This window comes from Scomber japonicus, chromosome 7 (assembly GCF_027409825.1).
Source record: "Scomber japonicus isolate fScoJap1 chromosome 7, fScoJap1.pri, whole genome shotgun sequence".
Lineage (NCBI taxonomy): Eukaryota > Metazoa > Chordata > Actinopteri > Scombriformes > Scombridae > Scomber > Scomber japonicus.
The window spans coordinates 4,552,109-4,577,114 of NC_070584.1; the positions used below are offsets into that span (position 1 = coordinate 4,552,109).

General features: G+C 37.5%; 1 protein-coding gene across 1 annotated transcript in view; it reads left to right on the forward strand.

The window, feature by feature from the left end:
* mcf2l2 (MCF.2 cell line derived transforming sequence-like 2) overlaps positions 1-25,006 on the forward strand; it is a 128,904-nt gene that overhangs the window by 58,939 nt on the left and 44,959 nt on the right. The window contains exons 16-23 of the mRNA XM_053322313.1: positions 1,359-1,425; positions 3,997-4,112; positions 9,862-9,931; positions 11,650-11,742; positions 12,878-12,970; positions 14,521-14,643; positions 18,788-18,868; positions 20,184-20,324. Coding sequence (XP_053178288.1) covers positions 1,359-1,425; positions 3,997-4,112; positions 9,862-9,931; positions 11,650-11,742; positions 12,878-12,970; positions 14,521-14,643; positions 18,788-18,868; positions 20,184-20,324 — 784 coding nt within the window. The remainder of the gene's footprint in view (positions 1-1,358; positions 1,426-3,996; positions 4,113-9,861; positions 9,932-11,649; positions 11,743-12,877; positions 12,971-14,520; positions 14,644-18,787; positions 18,869-20,183; positions 20,325-25,006) is intronic.

Genomic DNA, 25,006 nt, shown 5'->3' on the forward strand with positions numbered 1-25,006 from the left:
GGGATTCCATGTGGTTGAAAACGCTCATTATTTGAGCTTCAGTTAAGATTGTTTATTGTGTCAAAATACTGTGTCCAAAGTCAAGAATGAGTTTTCATGTTAAACCTCAAAACTAGATTTTTCCAGCATTTCTACATCACCTAACCTGTTGGATTAAGTCAAGAATCAACCACCTGCACTAGTCTAGAATACTTAGATTGAGGTTGCTACGAAAACCAGGAATGCATCAAGAACACTTTCTAACTCGGTGGATCAGGGCAGGGAATGAATGTCAGAAGTTTCAATATTTGAAATTATATTCATAAAAACATTGCAGCCTAACATGGTCCTAGGTTGCAGGCGACTGGTCAAACCTAGACGAACAATTTAAGTAAATGAATCAGCCTTACAAGACATCACAATTTGGATTTGGATGATTAAACCTCATTATACAATGTGAAACCTGATGTCGGCTCAATACTCATGTGGATGTTTGACGTGAAAGAATGTGTCAATTTCCAGAGCCTCACAATCAATGTGTGAGACTCGCCTTGTTTATGGTTTCACCGAAGTGATTAGGATTGATTCTGGGGAGAACATGAATGTTTGCATCAAATCTTGTGGCAAAAACTTGCTGAGACATTTTGTTTCAAGCCACAGATAGAAGAAGAGTGAGGGCATCATCAGAGGGATTAAGATTTATAATCAGGGCACCATGAATGTCTTTATCCATTGTGGACCGACCAACAGGCCGACATTGCAATCTATAGAGGCACAAAGGTTGACTGCCTCTGAGCAGAAGTAATCCCACAGAATTGATTAAGCAAGTCAAGAAAGTTAGATGTGACTGTTCGGTTTCTTGATGATTGATCATGGAAGTTGCGCTAATTGAACATGAAGATGGAAGTATTGGTGAACATAGACTGTTAACTTCTTTCTAATAGTCCTGTACCCTGTTTTTATCGTGTTTTTGGTTGTGTTCTATTGGTGATGGTGACTGTAGACAATAAATGAGTCTGATGCATGTGGCTGCCACAAAAAAACAAGGAAGTAATGTTACTACCTCTCTATCCACAGTAAAGTACCCAAGTCTCTCTTGTTCTTCTGTAATAGGACCACATTAGTCCATTGGGAGACAAATCCTGATGAAGTCTGATCTCACTGTTCGTCCAAAACACCCACAAATCACTTTCTTTTCAATGAGGGTTGCATTATTGCCGAACCAAGATTGAAAAGCCATTATAGGTGTTTTTATGTTGTTGTCATTAGCCTGTTAGTGGGTTCAAAAGGACAACATTAGACTTTCCATCAGACTCCCTCAAACTGAGTACAAAAACACTGGGGGAATGAATAAATGAATGTTTTTTTTTTTTCCGCAGACACATAATGACTGAGCTGATTGAAACCGAGAGGCTATATGTGGAGGAGCTGCAAAGCATTATGGAGGTACAGTATATCTCTTCCTAAAGGATTTTGTCAACCATTTCACTACGTGTGATGGCTCACTTACAGCCAAAATAGATGCAATCTTGTACTGTTAAATTGGATTACTCTGGAGCTTGAGAAATAAACCAAATAATCTTTGATATTTGCTATTGGTACATCTTGTTACAGCTTAGATTATTTTATTGCTTTCGGGCATTGTCACTTAGTTACACACTATCAGACAGGTAATGAATCATCACAATTCATTGAGTAACCATATGGACTGCATTCAGGTATTTGCTGTGGTTGTTCGCACAGTTTTCCGGTGTACTGATGAACTCTTTACTGTGTGCTACAAAAATTCTATCCAATCTATTCCATCCTAAATATATTGGTTCAGGTAACACTCCATGTTTCTATATTAATAGTTAGAAAGAGATGTTCTAACTAATGATCAAAGTAACATTTTGCACTAAAGACTAACTTCAAGTATCTGTAATTGAGAATTTACACTTTTTAATTCTACTCCACTATGTGCAGCCTACACAATATGAATGATATGTTAATAATATAATGCAGTGGTATATAATGAACTACCCAATATATGAAGTAAGCAAAATTAGCTCCATCTTCTATTAGCTACAGCACTGAAAAATCTGTTTACATGAATGCATCAGTAATAATAAAGCAAAAATATGACACAGAACCTATGTAGAATCTTCTATAGACTATTATTCATAATGAGTACTTTTACCTCTCAGAGACCCTGTTTATACCTGGCATTAGCATGGGTCTCAGGTGGTCCGATCACAAGTAAATGACCACCAACCACTTGACCACTTATCTTCTGTAGTGTAGTAAAGTGTCCTCATTTGTGACCATAAAGGACCTAACAGAAAAATATGTCATCAATGTAGGACGTGGTGGTTGATTTGGATAAAGGGTGTCAGTGGTGGTTTGGTTAACCCGGTTATGTGTATTAGTTCTTTTTAGCCCGTACCATAAACAAGTCTGGCGCTTGTCTGACTTGCTAAATAACTGTGCGTGGGGACCTTTGAGCTTCTAGCAGAAGTGGTGACATAGGAATCTGGATGCAAGTGATCAGCTCTAGATACATAATAGAGACAGGTGTGAACGGCAATGTGTCTCAGCTGTCCATTTCTGATTGAATCACCTGCATTTTCCTGATACTATTTATTTACTTTTACATAAGTACCATTTTGAATACAAGATAGTTACTTTTAACAGAATAGCTACATTGTAACTAAGGGACTCAAAACCGATTGAATTAAAGAATGGGCAAAACTGAAGCAACAGAAGCTGAGATATCTTGACTTTAGGTCCATATTAGGGGTCCAAAAATATTGTTTCCCACACTTCCCATAATGCAAATGGATGGTGTATTTTTGTCAGACCCTCCCTGCCAACGCCCACGTCTTTCAAACTTCATCCACTTAGTTTGTATCACAGGCTTTCTGTGTCTTCAAACCCAGACTGAGATTACTCAGGTTATGTCACTGGTGTAATTCTCTTAGACCCACAGAAGACATCATACATAGTCACTCACAGGCTGAGTTTCTTCCCCCGACGAGTTCACATTTTTTAAGTGTGCTTCAAAACAAGAGTAAGGTACCTAAACTAAGAGTGAAACTGCTGAAATGATCAAACCCAGTACAAAGAGCTATCTCCAGGCCAGAAATCAGAAGATCCCTTCCTAATGTACTTAACTAGCCCAGACTGCTGAAGACTCATTTAAGCATCACACTGTGTATTTTGTCCTCCATTACTTACGTTGAAAGCACATTTGATCTGTAAATGCTCCAATTATAGCTATATACTGTATATATCCCCATTTTAAAGAGCTCTCACAGCTGTCATACAGTACCTCATACTGATGCACAGTGCTAATCTTTAAATTTAATCCAATACAGACAGTCAGTGTAATCAACGCCACGTTTATTAGTGATCATTAGATATGCATCCATATGGAGTTATTAGTCAAAAGATGCACTTTAGTTCCTCCTCATTAGGTAATCATTAAATAAATGTTGTGTTATGTTACAGATGATAGAAGAGAACTCAATGTGTTGTCTTTGATTTCTGATCTTGACACAGCTCTATGTATTGGATTTGCAGGCACATTCTCCATGGGAATAGTCTCCAATCCAGATATCCAATAGCTACCATGACTATTGGTGCGTCTCCGAGCTCATTAACCACATCGATTGCCATTCAGTAGAAAAGAACACTGCATTTGTTCTCCTCATAAATCCAACTTGCAGCTTCCTACCAGTGTGTGAACTTCATATGATCTCCTGGGTTGAATATGTCCCATCCACTTTCTGTTGGATTAGTGGTGGAACTCCCATCAGGAAGGCATTGATTCTGATTGTATAGTATATTGATCACATCAAACAGAGCACAGTGTGTTAGTGTATATTAGTCTATTTGTCATTCTCATCACCTGCAGGCATTGATCTCTAGGTTGCGTTTTTTGCCGCTCCTGTGCCAGTTTATTTATGGCTAATTTTTCTATTTGCCTTCTTTTTTCTTTCCCTCTCCCTCCCTCCTCCTCCTCCTCCTCTTCCACAGGGTTATTTTGCAGAGCTGGATAACTCGGAGCTCAGCCACCTCATCCCCCCGTCCCTAGAGAACAAGAGAGATGTGCTGTTTGGTAACCTGCCACAGATATATGAATTTCACAACAGGTAGGCGGAATGTTTTTCTGCACACTGCCCTGATATGTATTCTGTATCTTGGAAGCTGAGCACAAGATAACCTGGCATATAGAGGAATGAGAAACTGCTCTATGCTAAATAAAGATGCTAGATTATTTCCTTTTATGCATAAGATGTAGGAAAATCCTTGATCCAGTTCCTTGGATAACGAATATCTGCCTATACCGAGTCTGATCTGATACATATTTCTATTTAAATGACACAGCTCATACATTTACATTAATCATTTGACAGATGCTTTTATGTTAAGCAATGTACAAATAAGGCACAGTCTTCATTTGAAAAAAGGATATAGAATAAAATATGCCTGAAAATCGCATTATATAGAAATGAATTTATTAAACCGCCTATAGGCTGAATTTAGCTCACTTTGTTTGTCACGTGCTTCTTAATCAAAATACTGGAGATACTGGAAGTGACATTAATTAAAGCAGATGATATGAGTTGCCATATTTGTCATTTGAACCAGTGAAAGAGGTGATCCACAGGCTAAAAATGAGAAGCTGCTACTGGAATGTTTTATACAGAGAGAGAGGAGCTATAACAGATTGAATAACGTCAGAGTTTAAAATCCATTTATTTTTCATAACTCACACCAGCGCGCTCAAGTATTTTTTCACTTAGCAGTTAAAGTGCTGCACCGTAGACAAAAACACACACATAGTACAGTAAAGAAAGGATGGGATATGATCACTCGTGTCACTAAAAGCTGAGTTAATACTTTCCGACTTCCCTGCTGTGTCTGTGTTTCTCAGTCACAAGCCCGCCAGTTCCTGCTGAAGATGTAAACTGTTGAAAAGAAATGTCACAAATGTGTATTTTCATTTCTACAGACGCTCACTTGTTTTCTAAACCCAGCTGGTTGCTGTCACTTTTATCAAACATAACGCACACACGATAGAATAGTGCATTTGTTGAGGACTATTTTCAGCTGTGGATGAATCTACATTTGGTGCTCTAGTGAGTTTTTCAAGCAGCAGGAGAGTGTGTGTGTGTGTGTGTGTTTAGTTTACTTTACTTTACTTTGCTTTGCTTTGCTTTACTTTACTTTACTTTACTTTACTTTAGTTTTCTTTACTTTAGTTTACTTTACCTTAGTTTACTTTACTTTACTTTAGTCTACTTTACTTTAGTTTACTTTACTTTACTTTAGTCTACTCTACTTTAGTTTACTTTACTTTACTTTACTTTAGTCTACTTTACTTTAGTCTACTTTACTTTAGTTTACTTTACTTTACTTTAGTCTACTCTACTTTAGTTTACTTTACTTTACTTTACTTTAGTCTACTTTACTTTAGTTTAGTTTAGTTTACTTTAGTTTAGTTTACTTTACTTTACTTTACTTTGCTTTGCTTTACTTTACTTTACTTTACTTTACTTTACTTTACTTTACTTTACTTTACTTTACTTTACTTCGCTTTACTTTATTTTACTTTACTTTACTTTAGTTTTATTTACTTAACTTTACTTTAATTTAGTTTACTTTACTTTACTTTACTTTACTTTACTTTACTTTACTTTGCTTTGCTTTGCTTTACTTAACTTTACTTTAGTTAACTTTCTTTACTTTACTTCACTTTACTTTACTTTACTTTAGTTTTCTTTACTATACTTTACTTTACTTTACTTTAGTTTTCTTTACTTTACTTAACTTTACTTTGCTTTACTTTAGTTTACTTTGCTTTTACTTTAGTTTACTTTACTTTAGTTTACTTTACTTTAGTTTACTTTACTTTAGTTTACTTTGCTTTAACTTTAGTTTACTTTAGTTTACTTTACTTTACTTTACTTTAGTTTACTTTACTTTACTTTACTTTACTTTTATTCTCCACACATATTATCATAAAACCTGTAGTTTAACACTAAAAACACATTAGTTGGGTTTAGCTTAGTGTAGTTTAGCTTTAGTTTACTTTAGGTAAGTTTAGTTTAGTTTTAGTTTACTTTACTTTACTTTGGTTTACTTTAGTTTAGTTTACTTAAGTTTAGTTTATTTTGCACAAATTAAAAATTACACATAAAATGACAAAGAACAAATAATATAGTGCAGTGACAGAAAGACAGACAACTCAAATGGGTTTATTTGAAGCCTCCACCTAAAAAATGTTAGAATTTCACGATTTTACACAAAAGAATATGACTACATAAAAGTGATATGATAAGATGATACATGACAACAATGAGTTAAACAAATGAAACATAGATAGATGGAGAAATACAATTACAAAACAGCAGTTAGATGTTCCTTTAAGCATCTTTTGTAACATTTTAAAGATGAGCAGTTTTTTGTCAGATGGGGAAAATCTGTTCTATGACTGAGTACTCAAGTAGTGTTTGTTTAGGGTAAGTAACATTTGATAACATTATTAACTCTTATACCAGTACTGTATAAGATTAGTGTACATCAGTAGTTTCAAAGTACTGTAAGTTACCAAGTGTTACCAATAGTATGAGATAGATGGATAGATATACTTAATAAACATTAACATTAATAGTTTTTATGTTATGTTTTATAATAACGGTGGTCAAAGGTGTTGACTATTGATTATTGTCTCCCCACTCACTCCCACACCCTTCTGTCCACAGCTGCCTTATCCAATGAAGACATCTCACACACACTCAGCTACGTCATTGCAAATGAAAGGACAATATTATCTATACTGTAGATCTATTTTATTTGAATAGCGGGAGCAACATGAAATGAAACTATCCAGGCCATGTAACCCTTTGACCCTTTGTTAAAATCTGGCTCTTTATTGCTCAGATAGTTTCTCAACCTTGAACCACGCCTAAGATAAATGCAGCAAGGATAATACATCATAAACGGACTCAACTTTTATACAGGGTGTCCATAAAGTCTCTTTAAAATTTAAACATTTATTACAAAAGCAAATCAATAGACAAATCTGTGGAAATGTAATCATTTAATACTCCTTTATATGGGCACCATTAGTTGCACGAAGCACATAATTTCTTGCCATGTTGGCTGTAGCAGAGCCTCATCAATGGTGGCAATGGCATCAGTGATGTTTAGCTTCAGGTCGTTGATATCCTGTATCTTTGTTCCATACACCATACACAAATGCAATGTGATTAAAAACTTTGATAACCACTGAGTACATAGAAGAAATCTGATTAACATATCTCATCAATTGCTTTTGTAATACATTTTTTCCCAGCTGTTTCCATTACCAGCTGTTGTTGATGTGGTGCTCATCTGTGTTATCTGTGGTTTACGTTTACCTCCACACACTCCTCTATATCCATATTAACTTCATCATTCATTGGTTATTAAAATGAATATGAGGTAGACATAGATCTGTGTCTGCTTTGTTTTGAAACACGAGTCGTACCACACATCATTTTTCACCTTTGCTCTAGCAGTGTCAGCATTGTCTCCATGGCAACGGGCAGCGCTGCCATGTGTGTGTGATGAATCCAGACTGCAGAGTAATCAGTGTGGGCCGGTTGTTGTTTTGGTTGAGTTTGACAAACAGGTTGGAGAGAGAGGTCACGCCAAGATAACAGCAAAGTGACTATTTACAGCTAAGTGCAGGAAACATGATATCTTTCAAAATAAAGCTGAAATTAAATTGGAATTTAATGTACGTCATTAGGCAAGGCAAGCCAAATGCTTTACATAAGATATAAAAACAAAATGTGAAAATAAAAAGACATTTAAATATGATTAAATTGAAAATAAAATGAAGCAAGGACAGATAAAAACAGGAGAATTCAACGTTACAGTGCAGTGTGAGATATTAACCCTAAAATTGTGATTGAATAAAAAGCAGCTGCAAACAGAAAAGAACCGATAGTTGGAGCAGACCTGCTGTCTTCTGGGAGTTTGTTCCACATATGTGGAGTATAAAAACATTAGTTGGCTAGTTACCATCAGTTGGTTTTCTATCATGGTGATTTTAATGGCCAGACTTTCAAAACTCACAGCAGACAGTAGTCTGGTAACCTGCAGGGGTTGCCCCATGATTCAGATCACAACACACAGTAATGTAGAGAGTGCTCAAATTAAAGATAGAACCAAGCAAAAGAAAAGTAAAAGTAAAATGTTTCAAGCTGAACATGCCTGTCAATAACTCAACTTATCTCACAATAATATAATTATCAGCATCATCATGTCTGTATATGGCTTATCATATGATACATGGACATAACCTTAGAAAACTCAAATGGGCTTATTTGAAGACTCTACCTAAAAAATGCTAAAATTTCACAATTTTACAGAAAATAATATGACTACATAAAAGTGATAGCAAAATAAATGGTGTTTATAATAAAATAAAATATTAGTTTGAATGTGGCAGTCTGTGTTTTTACAGAAGCGTAGTGCCCATCCCCTTTGCATTATTATACTATTATCATTATACTCTATCAGTGGTATAAAATGATCTTTAAGTGGCAATAATATAGTTTATCACCATTATTTCTGAGACAGTGTATCATCCAATAATAGTATTTATTATGACAGGTCTAAACACAAAACAGAGTAATGCACAGAGTGCTCAAATGATGATAGAAATAAGGGGAAAAAAAGTCAAAGTAAAATGTTTCAAACTGCAGCGGTCTCATAAACATGCAACTAAATACTTCTTATTCAAAACAGTGTGTTTATCTAAATCATGGCTCCACCCTGTAATTTATAGACCTTGTGTGTCACCTGTTGCCATGAGAGATAATGATTGATGGAGGCATCCGACACAGCGCAGTCACTACATTAAGTGTTGACTCCATGCTTCTGCAGCCTGTTGTGATGAATTGCCATCGTCGCTTAGGAAACTATTTGCTTTTCTCTGAGTGTGTGTGTGTGTGTGTGTGTGTGTGTGTGTGTGTGTGTGTGTGTGTGTGTGTGTATTGTGTCTGCACAGATAAGACAGTTATTCAAAGCAACTGTCAGCAAGCAGAACAAGTGCGAGACATCACAGGTATTCCAGGCAGATTAGAGACTTCCTAAAAGCCAGAACCAAAGAATTGTTCTTCCTTTTCCTTTCCATCCTTTATATCCACCCCACTCTTTTTCTTCTCTCACTTCCTCTCCTCTCATTTTTATATTTTTTCTTCTTTCCCCTCCATACCTACTTGTTAGCTTTGCCTCTCACCTCTCTGCACAGTAACAGGTGTAAAATAGAACCATCATTACACTTCCTGGGATTATTTTTATGTTGACTCAAATGGGTTTGTGGGCTCACAGTTTTGAACCACTCCACTGGTTTAGTATTGTACACTCATAAAAAAGGTCAGCAGAAGCCAGAAAATCAAGACTTCTCATTTCTAGTATAGGTCAAGCTTCAATGCTGAATCGTATAGTTTGCCAAATCCAACCAATAATATTTTTGTGTTAGATCCTCCCTGATTGTAAATATCCATATCTTTACTCCAGGCTGAGATCACCCCTGTTATATCATCTGGGTTGCTTCGTCACACATTATACAACAATTTTAGAGTGGCACTCCTTGTGTTAAGTTGAGGGAAGGTGTTGTGACATGGTGGACATATTTGATTTGCCAAAATGATCACCTATCACTCCCATCCCACACCCATCACTAAAGAAATCTCCAGAACTGTCTTAGGTTAGCTTAGTGGCTTAGTCACGACAAGCACTGTGTGTGTGTGTGTGTGTGTGTGTGTGTGTGTGTGTGTGTGTGTGTGTTGTGTGTGTGTGTGTTGTGTTCTTATTCTGGTTTTTTATTTCAATGACCTGCAGGACATTTCTGAGGGAGCTGGAGAACTGTGCAGAGAAACCAGAGCTGGTTGGAACCTGTTTCCTGAAAAGAGTGAGTGAATGAGCTGAGAGATGCAGTGGAAAGCAACTCAATCCATTCCATGATTATTTCCATTTTATTACTTACTCTACTCCACTAATGTCAGAGTGAACCATTAGACACTTTACTACATTAATCTGATAGCTTCAGTTCCCTCACACTGTGCAGTACATCAAATATAACACATTACTGTCAACTACAACAGTGTGAAGTACGTTTAGCTCCTGTTTATATAAAAAAAATGCTTCCACGTGAATGCATCAGTAACAATAATCAAATCATTGTTTGTTTTTACTACTTTAATATTCATTTTGTATTATTACACACAATAGAGTACATTAATATTGTGATATTGCTGCTTTTCCCCATGATTTGAACACTTCTAAAAATACTAAAGGAATAAATGTTTGAATTAGTATGTGCTTCAGTGTATATGTATACCATGTCATTATATATATTTGTACAATACAAGTAAGAGTATACTACCCAGACTCCTAAAAATGGATAATCATATGCAACTAATATATATTTAACATATATGTTTTTTAGGAAATGTCAATCAGATTACATTTTTTATGTTATTTTATATAATATGACATTAAGATATCCACTAGGGCTGGGTGTTGTTTAAAAAATAACAATACCAGTACCAATCCAACCCTTAAAGTGACACTGATACCAGCTCAGTACTTCATTGGATACCCATTCCACATGTAGTGCTTTATCTTTTATCAGTGTAACAGGTGTGTAGTGTAGACACACTTTCGAGCTTTTAGGAAGCATCTTAGCGGCTCAACTGCTAAGCTGCTAACTCAAACTCACCACCACAGACGGGTTGTAGCTGCTGTGGCAGTGGACCAATCACATGTTGCATTTAATTGAATAACATGTGCATTGATTGGCTGTGATCAAGTCCATAGAAATAGTCATATTTTCTAGCTCTGGGTGCAAAAAGCATCGATTGCAAGTATCGTTTGAGGGGAGACTTTTGGTATCAATTTATTTTGTCTGATACCTTAAAGTTGTGTTCTCCAACACTGCTCCTGGAGAGCTACTACCCTTCATTATTCTAATAATAAACTCATTATCAAGCAGCTGAAGCTTGTCAAGGGCTTGATAATGAGTTCATTATTACAATCAGGTGTGTTAGAGTGAGGAGATACCTAAAACATGAAGGGCAGTAGCTTTCCAAGAGCAGGGTTGGAGACCACTGCCTTAAAAGTATACTGATACCCAGGCCTAATAACCACTCCTAGAAAATAAAACATTAATAACATTTTCATGGGAATAATCAGGCAACTTAAAGCACTCGATTGTTTTTAGGAAAAGTTTGTTGTCTGGTTTAACACACTGACTTGAAGCACAAGGCACAGGTGTAATACTCGATTAGATAGTAAATAGTAAATGGACTGTACTTATATAGAGCTTTTCTAGTTGTTATGAACACTCAAAGCGCTTTTACACTACATGTCACATTCATCCATTCACACACATGCATACACTGATGACAGGAGCTACCACACAGGGTGTTAACCTGCTCATCAGGAGAAGTGGCAACGGGAGCAATTTGGGGTTAAGTATCTTGCCCAAGGACACATTGACATGTGGACTGGAGGATAATAGGTGTCATACTGCCAGCCACAGAAAAAAGAAGGAAAAAGAAATAAAGAAAAACATACAGAGATGATTTGAGACTGTCTCCTCACTCAGACATGTCTTTGTGTTGTCAGAAAGAGGAGCTGCAGGTGTATGAGAAGTACTGTCAGAATAAACCCCGCTCTGAAGTCCTCTGGAGGCAGTGTGGAGACAGTCTGTTCTTCCAGGTAACACACACACACACACACACACACACACACACACACACACACACACACACACACACACACACTGCGGGGCCATTAACTAGAAGAGTGGAAATGCAGGCCTATGTGTTTTGTTTATGTCTTTTAAATACCTGAAGAATAGATTTATAACACTGTCAATAACTGCCAATCAGTGAAGAGCGAATCTGTTAAAGTCCATGTAAAGTAAGCTCCCAAACGCTATGGGAGTTCCTGCCAAGTTGGCTGAAGCCCCACCCCTACCAAGTGTCACCTGTCAATCAAAGTTACCACCTCTACCCGAAACATGAGCTTTCTGCTGCTAACTCAGCTGCTAGCCCGGCAGTTAACTCAGCTGCTAGCTCGGCGGCTAGCTCGGTGGCTAACTCGGCGACTAACTGAGCTAACTGGCTAAATGTAGACTGTAGTAGTAGTAGTGTGTGCTGAATGTATTTATACCTCTACAGCAGCAGGGGCGGGTTTATGCTAACGCAGTGGTGGTTTTCAGACCCGCCCACTAAATCCTGAACACAGAAATCTTGAAACACAGTTTGTGAAGCCTAGCTCCACAATTCAAATCTAAATGGTTGAAATGCTTTTTACACCTTTTTTAGAAATACATTTATGACCTATTTAATGTGTTTAGAAGAAAATGTCTGAATTCACTTTACACAGTCTTTAAGGTTGCATTGGCCAAAGTTGTGGAATTGACACATTAAACTTGAATCTCTGGTAGATTTATTAGACATAATATCAGCACCATTCACTGTTCAAATAGTATGCAGCAAACTGTTTTAATGCCTCTCCTGCTGGGATGGCAGTACATAACAAAGTTATGTTACAATAATTAGGATTTACAGGAGTCTTATTTTTTTTAATCTACAGTAGAGAAAAATATGGGAATGTTTTGGTGTAAACTATGAAAGTCTTTTATTTGTTACTTCCCACACAGCAGTAAGCCATCGTCCAACCTGATTCTATTCTTCTTACAACAACATGCCTTCCACTAGTGACTTAACCTGATAGGACGGGTGTGTTTTTGAAACAGGATTCCTGGGACATTTAAGACAAAGTCAGGTATGTGTGACATGTGTCTGACATGTGTCTGACTGAGAATGTGTGCCGTTTGTGATGACAGGAATGCCAGAAGAAGCTAGACCACAAACTGTCTCTGGATGCTTACCTACTGAAGCCTGTCCAGAGGATCACCAAATACCAACTCATGCTCAAGGTAAATAGTAGTAGTAGCACACAGAGAGAGAGAGAGAGAGAGAGAGAGAGAGAGAGAGAGAGAGAGAGAGAGAGAGAGAGAGAGAGAGAGAGAGAGAGAGAGAGAGAGAGAGAGAGAGAGAGAGAGAGAGAGAGAGAGAGAGAGAGAGAGAGAGAGAGAGAGAGAGAGATTACAGTGTCACTTTGATTGAATACTTTAGTTAGATTTTGCTACATCTGTTGAAACCTATCTAAAATGTGTTTTGACTAATATGAGAGTAATAACTATAACATTATTGTGGGCAGTTATCTGTGTGATTGGTTCAGCCTGCTTCACATAATCCCCCAGAGGAGTCCTGAAAAACTCTATCTGAGCCCACACACACAGTGAGAATTTCACTTTTCATCATGAGACTCAGGATTATAAACATTTACTGCTACATACCTCATAAGGCCTGATTGACTAAAATAATAAATAGTGGGTACTAAATTGCTAATATACTAAGAATAACTGTGTAAATGACAGCAGGTGCAGACAACAGTATTTACCAGAGTATTTGTGACAAAGTCAATGCAGTTAGTAAACCAAAAAATATTCCACTCTAAAAATATTCTGTGCTTATTGTGTCATTGTGCCTCTGTCTCCTCCTCAACATAGTAACAGCTGTCATCTGTGTGCAGCATGCAGCACACAAACATATTATTTATAGTTGCAGTTACAGTCAGAAAATGTACCTTCAAGTTTGGTTAATCACAATGTGTGTGCTAAATAACAGCACATATTTATCTTGCACAGTTGAAAGACGCAAACCTCAGTGCGCTGCGTTAGTAGATCAGCTTTTAGTAGATTTGCTTTCATTTCTTCTTGAAAAGTAATAAGTATACTCAATGAATACGCAGAATTGTTGCAGTATGTGTTCTTATAATCACAAAATGATCAACGCTCACTGTCAAATAACAGCTGAAGATTCAAGTTGCAGGTTCTCCGGTCATGTGATTTACCAGAACCCCTTTTTCTTATGATTATAAATATAAAAGGAGAGGATGAAAGGAATAAGAGAGACGGGGAAACAGGATAGGAGAGGAGATGATCATAAGAAAAAAAGCTTGAGCTAAGGATTTAGCAGTCTTGGCTTTTCTTAATGGTCAGCTTGACCAGTCCCAGCTGGAAAGTTCCAATAAAGTCATTGCCTTATTTATGCTGTTGACATAACTGACAGAATAATAAGTCGATTTCTTGCTGTTTTTTGACTTCACAATACAACTTTGACTTGATCAGGTCTTACTTAGAAAAGAGCTCTCATGCATCAACAATCTTCGGAGTCTCTTCGTCTTTCAGTTTTAAACCTGTAAACACCTTTGTCAATGCTCAGGCTTCCACTGCAGCCACTGATGAGTGTGTACTTCATGCTACAGCAGCTGTTTCCTGAACAACATCCTGATATCCTACACCTGATAAACCTGTTACTTCAGCATATTACTGTTAATGATTCATTCTTCCTGGCTTCTTCTATCCTATCTCTATCCTATATCCTGTCTTATTGAATGGTTCTCCTCCCTCTTGTCTTGCAGGAGATGTTGAAGTGCAATAAGGGTGAGGGGACGGCAGAGCTGGAGGAAGCTTTAGCCACTATGCTGGACATCATCAAGTCTGTCAACGACTCCATGCACCAGATAGCCATCACTGGGTTTGAGGTCAGTATGTCATCCCATGTACTTCCTGAATCAACTGCCACACTGAAACAAATATCACCTCCAGTTTTCAAATCATACTCTCCTTTAACTCCTTCCAATTGAGGGCAAATACTTAAGTCACAGGCCATTTCATCAAAGGACACACATCTACTGTATGTATTTTTTAAATAACACATTTAGATCAGTGACACTGATCCAGGAACTAACAATACTACAGTTGGTTTGTGGTAGTGGACATGGTTTTCTGGGTTAGTTCTGATCCAGTACTGTCAAAAAATAAATAAATATTGAGAAAATTGACATTTTTGCTTCAAAATTAATATGTATAATATGTATAAATATGTAGTATTGTATATGTATCTATGTAGAGCAGGGGTTTTCGAAGTGAGAGGTTAGCCAACTGTTTAAATAAAAAAATTAGTTATCAAAATGAGATCAGGTAGAATAGCCTCAATGTGTGTGATTTGGTTAACCCTTATGTACTGTTCACATTCCACACATTCACAGCATGAATCCACTTATAAAAAGTGTCTATACCAAATGTTGAACCACAGATGTGTTTAGAAAGCATTAATATTGGATCTGACTGATCAATAAATGTGATTAAACCTTGATTCATATTTCAGAGAGCAGAGAGAGTGTATTTTTTAGCTTTTACACCACTCATTTTTAGAGAAAAAAACAGCTACTATCACACAATATCATGTCCTATTTTACCTAAGACATGAAAATATAACATAGCAATAATGATGGAAATGTATTTTATACCTTTCTGGAAGTGTGGGGTTTATTGTATAACCATTATAGCCATCAGTCTTCACTGCTACATCATAAACAGAAATCCTCATAACTACTATCTGATTAAAACTATTAACTATTCATTTCACTAAAACACATGGCAATAGATATGGGTCAAATTTGACCCAGAACAGCCTCAATGGACAAAACTGTGTAGCATCTATACAAAAGTAAAACATGTTAAACTGTTTTAATTTGTGTGCATTTTGTGCAGAGTGATAAAGAGATAGTTCAGGGATGTGGTCATTTTGGGGAGTGTTAATGTTTTTCCCACTTTCCCAGAGTCAGAAACTAATAAAATCCTTCAGACAGACATATTTTAAGTATTTGGTGTATGTGGTCAGTTTTCACTCCATCAGGTCATAAAAATGATTCCTGCAACATGTCACCCTCCCACCCAGACTACCTGGGTTTTGCTGGGAAGCGGTCACAAGTCAGTGGATACGAGGAATTTACGACATCTTTATCTTTAACTGTCTAACTATAGATTCATTCTATTCCAATAAACCATTTACTTGCAACATACTTACTTGGTATGCACACACCTTTGTATACCAAGTAGCATAGGTATCTGTGCTACTTGGACTCTACACACACGTTACCATGGTGTGTAAACAGCTGGATGGTGACAAAGGGTCTTATTTTAAGAATGGGATAGAATAGAATCATGAAAATAATAATAAACATCTTGCCCAGGGTTTATCATATGATATTATATCAACTCCATTTTAATCAGCTTCAGTTCATGGAGCTGGATTGGAAAATATTTGTTGTTTAACTAATTTTGTGACTTATATTTAAACTATTTGCATCTCAATGTCTCAAACTGATCAACTGGGGGGTTCTTAGTGGTCCTTGCAAACACAAACAGTTTAAGCTGAGCTCCAGATCATTTATTAACCAAGCACCCTCAGGGATATCCCTCCATTCCAGAGAGGGTCAAAGAGTTGAAAGCATACCGATGGTCATTGGATTGTACCAGGAAACAGGATAGAGACACTGAAGGCAGAGCAGGTTGAAGAAAAAGATCTTTCATAAATCAATGCTCCAAAAAAACATGTTTATAGTCAGGCAAACAGAGGGGAGTCCAAACAAGCAAACAAACCCAGAGGGCCAAAGCAGGCACTCTGTCAAACACTGGCAGCTAACAGGCACAACACCAGGAACAGGAAAACAGGAAACAGTTCAGCATCAGGGTCAGGCTCAGGGTGGCTGGAATGTTAAAAAAAAAAAAGAAGACACAAAGCCACATTGATGATCTGGCAGAAGACAGTCTGCTTCCCTGTGGCTAAATGAAAGGTGTTGTTTTGTCACTGCCCATTCCAGTAAAGTTCTTTATCAACTTTCCTAACTCAGAATCTGCATTTGACTTCTTTTATTTTTGCTTCCTCATGCACACATCCATGAAAACATGTTATTAATCCATTCAGAAGTTTGAAAAGCACTCATTACTGTAAAGAACGTTTCTATCACATCCCAGCATCTCCTTATGATTCCCCTGCTGATCCAAGCCTGTGTGTTTGATCTCAATTCTGCTTCTCCAGTAACACTCTGTATAGAGGAAAGTAGTGATTCATATCATGTTACGGACCTGCTTGGCCACATAGGATCAGATCAGAGACTGCCACATCACATGTTCCATCTGACTGACCAGTCAAATTAGAGCTTTGAGCCATCAGGTTATCCTCAGCTCAGTCTGTTTGAATAGAACATACATTATTTCAAAGTATGTTCACATATTAAAAAGTGTTAAAATAAGTTAGACAAGTGTGATCAAAGAAGAGAAGTGATAGAGAAAGAGGGCTGTGCAGGATGTCCTGCTGATGGAGGAAGTCAGTAACACTTTTGATGAAAGCTGATTCAAGTGTGGGCATCTCAAGGCTGTGAAACTTTTGGGTTTAGTGTCACTGAAGGGGAAATATTTATGACATCACAGGATGGATCCAGGTTCGTGCTGTGCAGCTGTGGTACTGTTTCCTGATCTCAAAAAACTTCCTCTCTTAACACAAGCTCCCTCAGCTGCTCAGTAGTCTCCTATTGAGATTAAATGGAATTCCATTGTTTCATTTATTTTCAGTGGATGAGAATGGTTGGTTTGAATTTAAGACATGATTTTTCTGGAAATATATTTGAGAAAAGGGTTGTGATGGCTCAACATTTTCTGTACAGTATGTTTTCATAGAGCATTTTAGTATTCCTCCCTGAGATTTCACTTACCTTTTTATGTGAGGCTTCCTTGTACAAGTGTTCCACATCAGAGTCAGCAAACTCTCTTTACTGAGCAAACATGTCCTACATTGCTCATTTCAACTAGATTAATGTCACCAAAATGCCTCCACATCAGGCTACCTGCTGCTGCATTTATGGCAATATTTCCTTCCAACAAAGAGTAAAAAGAACTTCAGATCTCAGAGCTTCAAATTCTGCTCTCATAAATCAGCAGATAAAAACATATCACATTTTTAGCTGTGTCATTACTGGTATAATCAGACCCAAAAAGAGAGGAGACGTTACTGAAGCTGTCAAAGTTGTCTTGATGTAAAGAAGAAAAGGTTTTACATAAAGCTAGATGCCAAAAAGCATATATGTTGTCTGCTGCAGCAACAAATCAGCTGAGATCACACACGAATCCAAGAACGCTAATTGGTCCAAACCAGCGGTGGTCCAGACATAAGCGCATAACTTAGAGCAGTGGTCTCCAACCCTGCTCCTGGAGAGTTAACTGCCCTGTTTTAGGTATCTCCTCACTCTAACACACCTGATTCTAGGTATTAACTCCTTATCAAACCCGTTGACAAGCTTCAGCTGCTTGATAATGAGCTAATACTTAGAATCAGGTGTGTTAGAGTGAGGAGATACCTAAAAGATGCAGGGCAGTAGCTCTCCAGGAGCAGGGTTGGAGACCACTGACCTAGAGCCTGGCAAGATGGATTCTTGCCTGATCTGGTAGATGTCTACAAAGATGGAAACCTTAATTCCATACAGCCAATTAAAACATCTTTGCTTTCTATCATAGGCAGAGTAGGCGGTCATACTGAGCCTGATAGTATCCTGATACACAACACGAGCCACAGATTCTGAACAACCCACATTAGCTTTCCTGCTAAAGTCTCTTTCTTACTGTATCTAATTTACAAACATCAACACATATCTTATCCTACAGCTGCAGAATTTTACAAAATATCTACAAAGTCACCCTTCCCATTAACTCTACTTTACCGAGTGATCTGCTATACCAACACAACTGAAACGGGATTGTACATGTAACATTTCTGCTACTGCAAGCTGCTATAGCTGTATGGTGCTCTACAAATCTGACTGTCTGTGTTTTTGTTAATGTTCACAGGGAAACCTGAGTGAGCTAGGGAAGCTGCTGATGCAGGGATCCTTCAATGTGTGGACTGACCACAAGAAAGGCCACAGCAAGGTAGGTACAACTCTACAGTCCAGCAGAAAGTCTCACTCTCCCAGCATCATTAAAGGCCCTTGAATACAAACTTAAAATGCCATACCAGTTATTTTAACATCAGTAAACAGAACTGCTCCTGGAGAGCTACTGCCCTGCATGTTTTAGGTATCTCCTCACTGTAACACACCTGATTCTAATTATGAACTCCTTATCAAGCAGCTGAAGCTTTTCAACCGGTTTGGTAACAAGTTAATTTTTAGAATCAGGTGTGTTAGAGTGGGGAGTTGTATGCTGCACATTTTTAGACTTTTGGATGTACTATACCAGGCATCCACTTGCCTGGTATAGTACAGTAGATTTTGACAGAGCTCACCAGATGTCATGAAAAAAACTAGAAAATAGAAACTAATTTATTTTAGTTTAATTTGGAGTTATTTCATGCTCCCAAATTGTCCATACACAAATTAATAGAACTTAATTTTGGAAACATTTTAACTTTACAGTAAGGGATGTAAAACATAGCAGTGTCTGTTGGTTTCCATTAATTTCTGTTTGGTAGGAAAATCTGTTGGCTGAAAAACTTTGAAACTGAGGTTGTAATCCATCACAGTGACATTTTAGTCCTCTCATTATCAGCCTTTACAACAGCCATGGCAACATGTTCAGAAACATATCCACTGTATTACTTACATTAACATTGTAAGATAAGTAAATGCAATGCAAATTCCCAGTGACAGATAGTCTATAGATTTTCAGACCATATTGAAATAAGTTGGAAACCAAAGACTGGCTAGTTTATTACTAAACATAAACATGGTTTGCAAATCAGTTTGTCATAAGGTATGTGTGACTTGAAGTAGATTGGCTAAAACATGCAAAACAGAGCCAGCTGTTGCTACAGGCTGATTAGGCAAATGCTGAGGGTGCGGGAGAGCAGGAGGGGTGATGATGACGAGATGGCGAGAAAGACATAAATATACATGCAAAATGCAGAGTCATGCTTTCCACCGTGTTATCAGTAGATTATGTAGAGCCTGAAAACAATTTTAGATGCTCCTTACCCTAACCCATTATCGATGTGTCATTGGTCAAGATACTTAACCCCGATTTTGTCCCGATGGCTGTACCAACGGTGTATGAATGTGTGTGAATGGTTAGTCTCCTCCTGATAAGCAGATTGGCAATGTGACATATGGTGTAAAAGCACTTTGAGTGGTCAAAAAGAAAAGTACTATATACGTACAGCCAATTTACCATTTACCATCAACTGTGGAGTAATGATGGACAGGCATATGTCATGACTAACTGACCTGATTGTTGTTCCTGGTTTCAGGTGAAAGACCTGGCCAGGTTTAAGCCCATGCAGAGGCATCTGTTCCTGTACGATAAGATGCTGCTGTTCTGTAAGAAACGAGACGAGACCACAGACGGACACGAGAAGACCCCGTCCTACAGCTTCAAACACTCCCTCAAGGTCAGACACATATGGTGTTGTTAGCTCTTTTTCTAGCCGTCTCTTTTGTTGCTCTCAAGACTGAAAAGTTCCTCAGCTACATTCTAAACTTTTTACTGATGAAGTAGTATTCTAGTAGTTGAAGTGAAATGTTTAAGTAAAAATCTTTATTACCTTAAATACAGTTTCAAAGGATCTCCAGTTTCTCAAAAGACATGTTTCTGGTTGCACAGAGACTCATACAGTAATTGTTAATTAGGAAGAGGTTCAAGAGAATTACCCCTCAAAAAATAGATGAAAGTTGTATAAATTTTGGTCCCTAGATGGCAGCAAAGCAAGCCCAAAACACACTGTTGGCGCATTTTTAAGTTTTTTTGATGCACATGTAAAAGCTGCCTATTTGCACATCCAAGCACACATATAGAAACATCAGCATACATTTGAAGTTGTGTTTGTGTCCATATTATCAACTTAAGTCCGATATTCACTATCTTTTCAGCTCTGTTTTATCCTGAGATAATGTGTATCACTCGCTTCTAAAGTCTAGTTGCAAAATTGATTAGTGCAGCTTTAACTGTCTAGTAGGGTGTAAACATTATATCAGCTTGATATAAAATAACTATATGGGTCACAACATTTACTCCCAGTTACCAGTTAACACGAGTGGTGTATGTGAATAAAAGCAGGATGAAGCTGTGAATGCTGGCTTTCTGAATAATCAATTGCATATGATTGTTACATTCCTCTTGAATATGCATGTGATGTTTGTCCCGAACAGTTTTTCACATTTCACATTTTAGCTCTTTATTGCATAATTTAGAACCAACCTCTGCTTCAACTCTGAGCTTCCTGCAGTGAAGCACTGAAGACCTGTTGTACACAACCTGCCCAACCTTATTTGGTAGAAACCACAAACAATATCTAAAAGTAAACTGAATATTGGATTTAGAAACATGACTAATAGGTAGATTGTGTTGCTCAGTGTCTGCTGAACTAGTCATTCTGCCCCTGAGAGAGCAAAATTCATGCTTTAATTGTTTCCGGACTTAAAAATCGGAATAATAACAGGTTATATTGGTTACAATAGTCACAAAAGACAAAAACCTCTGCAAAGTCCTCTGTCCTGTTCTATAAAGCAGGATTACCACATAAGCCAGTCTTATTTCGTTAGTCTGGCTCATTTTCCAGCGGATCTGGTTCCATAAAACAAGCTCAGCATAGCTCAAACTCAGTTACCATGGCAACCTATGCTAGCAAACCAACCTGGTTTAGTTGCTGGTTAGCCATGACACTGACCTGAAAGAAATGATTTACGATATATAGTCATATGTATAGGCTATATAAACAGTGGGAGAGATAAATATTGAATGCGTCAACCAGACTTTGGCATTAACTCAAGAAATCTACACATATAAAGAAATCAAGTAAATAAAGTGGAATGAAACAGGAAAAAGTATTTAACACACAAAGAAAAAGCAGTACACCAAGGCCAGGAAACTTTAAAGAGGTTTTTTGTTACCAAGGTAAAACATCTCATGATGGGTAAAAGCAAAGAGTTTCCGTAGGCCTTCACTACCTGACTGTTGTGAAACATTTCAATGGAACTGGTTACAGATCTATTTCAAAATTTCTGAAGTACTGGTAGGGCCATTATCTGGAAGTGGGGGGAACATTACTTCACCCATGCACAATTAGTTCTGAATATGTCATCATCAGTCACAGATAGACAGAACTAAAACTTAATGAAGCTTTCAGAGAGTTGAGAGAGTTTATTATCCAGTTTTTACACTTTGTGTTTATGGAGAAAAAAGCATTAATTCTATTAAATGTGAAGAATCTAACTATCTTTTTTTAAAAATAAGTATCAGTCAAACATTATACAAAAATCACATTATTGTTTATTCTGGGTCATTAGGATGACTAAAAGGCTAAAATTAAGAAGTGTATAGGTTTTTTTTTACAGCTCTCAAATGTAAAAATGGGTAAAATTTGACCCTGAACAGTATGTAAGGGTTAAAGCAACAATTGGACAAGGCCGTTGAAGCTTTCATTACAAACAAAGTATTCTCTATTAATTATTGAATACATTTCTTTATGGAACAGACCCTTGGAAAGAATGAATAGGGAACTGAACTGTTGGAAAAATGTGAACTTGTCCTTTGAGCAAAAAATTCCCCCCCAAAAAATAAAATACACACTGAAATCCTAACATTATTCTGAATGTTGAAGATGGTTCTCATTTGTTTTACCTCCCATGTTTTCATCAACATAACAACAGCGACAACAGCAGGATTTCACATTTAGAAGTCTTCATTTAGATTCCCTGGAGCATTTCACAACAGTGCTGCTTTTTAAGTTGAACTAAAAGCATTTCTACTCTCAAACAGCAGAAGCACTTTTTTTTTCTTGTGGCACATAAACAAATGCTGTTCTTTACCAGCGGTGGATTGCTAACATTCCTCCATATAAAGCTCTTGGGAACTGGAGTTGTCATTGATACATATTCTGAACAGCTCCTCAGGTTCTCAACTAAACAAGTCTACTGAAGGCAAGTCGCCGGGGTAGTGGAGTATGAAAGGAACTCAATCATTCATCCTTTTGTTTGGCGGAACAGCTCAGTAGATCACGCTCGTATTTAATGAATGTTGCAGTGTGGCATTCAGGCATCATAGGTGCTAAAATTTGCATCCTGTGACCTCAAGTTGAGCATAAACCGTTGCATAACATAGATAGATAGATCTTTATTGGCATTGCAAGTATACAATGAAACTCTGTTTGAGAGGTCCAATCACAGCATAAAAATATAGAATATATACACATGACATTAATACACACACGCATGAGCCCAAACACATCTCACACAAACCCATGACCACATACACATTCATACCCATACCCATAAAAACGTTCAAATATGTGTTAATTACTCTAAAACATAAATAAATATATAAATAAGGGGCAATGAGACACAGCAGTTATACACAGTTCATTATTGCACAGAGTTTGTTATTGTACTAAGTCCATTTTTGCACTGGGTCCCCGGTTGGTAGGTATGTGTTTATGTGTGTGTGTATGTGATTGTGTGATCTCTGCAATAGGCTGCTGATGGACTGGCACATACTCACATTCACTCACATTCACATACTGTATCTCCCATTAGAACTGGACTAGTCTGTTTGCCCCTAAAGTATCTCCTCTGACAAATAACCCAGTTTCCAACTGAAGCTGAATCAGAGGCCTCATTCATAAAACAGTGTGTAGGATCCAAACCAAAAGTGTAGGCCTGCACAAAACTAGCCAGAAAGTAACGTTTCCCCTTCATAAATCACAATCAAGCTGAAAATGCAAGCCATATGGATGCACCTCATTTCCGCACCCCCTACAATTCGCACAATTAACCATACACGGTCAACACAGAAGCCTCCATGATGTATTGATGTACATGTTGTTCCTGTGAAGAACGGCAGCGGTAACACAGGAAGGTTTGAGAGGCTGAAGGCCGCAGCAGCTGTTCATGCGGTCGCTACCACAAACAAAGCGATTCCCGAAATTAAACAAAGCGGTCGGACGGGGGAGGTGGATGTCAAGAAGCGCACTGCTGCACACTGTCAGAGTGTCAGGGAAACTCACTGCCTCATGTTTGGAAAGCAGCTACTGAAAATAGACACATGCATGACTCAATATCTTGATTACAATAACACTGTATTTATTTATAATGACTCCAAATCTAGTGTGCAGGTGTCTCTTTTGTGTTCTGTGCACAGTCCTGTTCAGATTGTACACATATTACCTACATGGAAACTCTAATCATACTTGACTACTATCTTCTAACACTGGGCATATACCCAGTGTTAGAAGATATTAAAAATCTATTAGCGCTCTGTTCTGCAATTATTTTGAAGTTACATTTGTTCATCATCTTGGATTGCTACAACCGATGATGATCATTTCATCAGTTAGTTAACGTGGTTGAGGTGAGACGAAAAAAAGTGAACCAGACTCTCCAGAATGCTGCCACATGTATCATCCTGGCATTACAGCAGCACTATACTGCTCTACAGCTGACTATGAGTGTAAGCACCGTACAGCCTAGATGGTGCATTTTGCTCAATATTTCAATTTTGAATTCAATATGTTGATACGTGGGTCAGAGTTTATATACAGGTGTGCTCATTCTCCAGTTTGTTCTTATAAATCACTACTTTTTCATTGGAAGTGACACCCTTGTCTTTCAAGCAGCGTTTTGTGCATATGCAACAGTTATAAATGAGACCCCTGGTCATTCATAGCTGTTATTGATGACACATTCAGGCTCCAGCCCTCTTGACCATGAAAAGAACAAGAACAGCTCAGCAGAATTGAGCATCTTGTGTTTGAATGGGAGAGAGTGGATGAGGATAGGAATTAACTATACAGTCAGAATGCTAATCTGTAGAGGCTCAAAGTGTTTACTGAATTCTTGTTTTAGACCTCTTAATGCCTCTAAAGATGCACAAGGACTCGCTGACATACCATTATTCTTCACAAATGAACATTTGGATGGATTAAAGATTTGTTATGAAATTTACTCTGAAGCGCAATATCAAAAAAGACGGGCCTGCATTATTAATATTATATCTCGTGTCTCTGTCTCACAGAGAAGCACGGTATTAAATCAATGTTTGCTGATATTTTATATTTGTCTTAATGTCAACATATTCAGT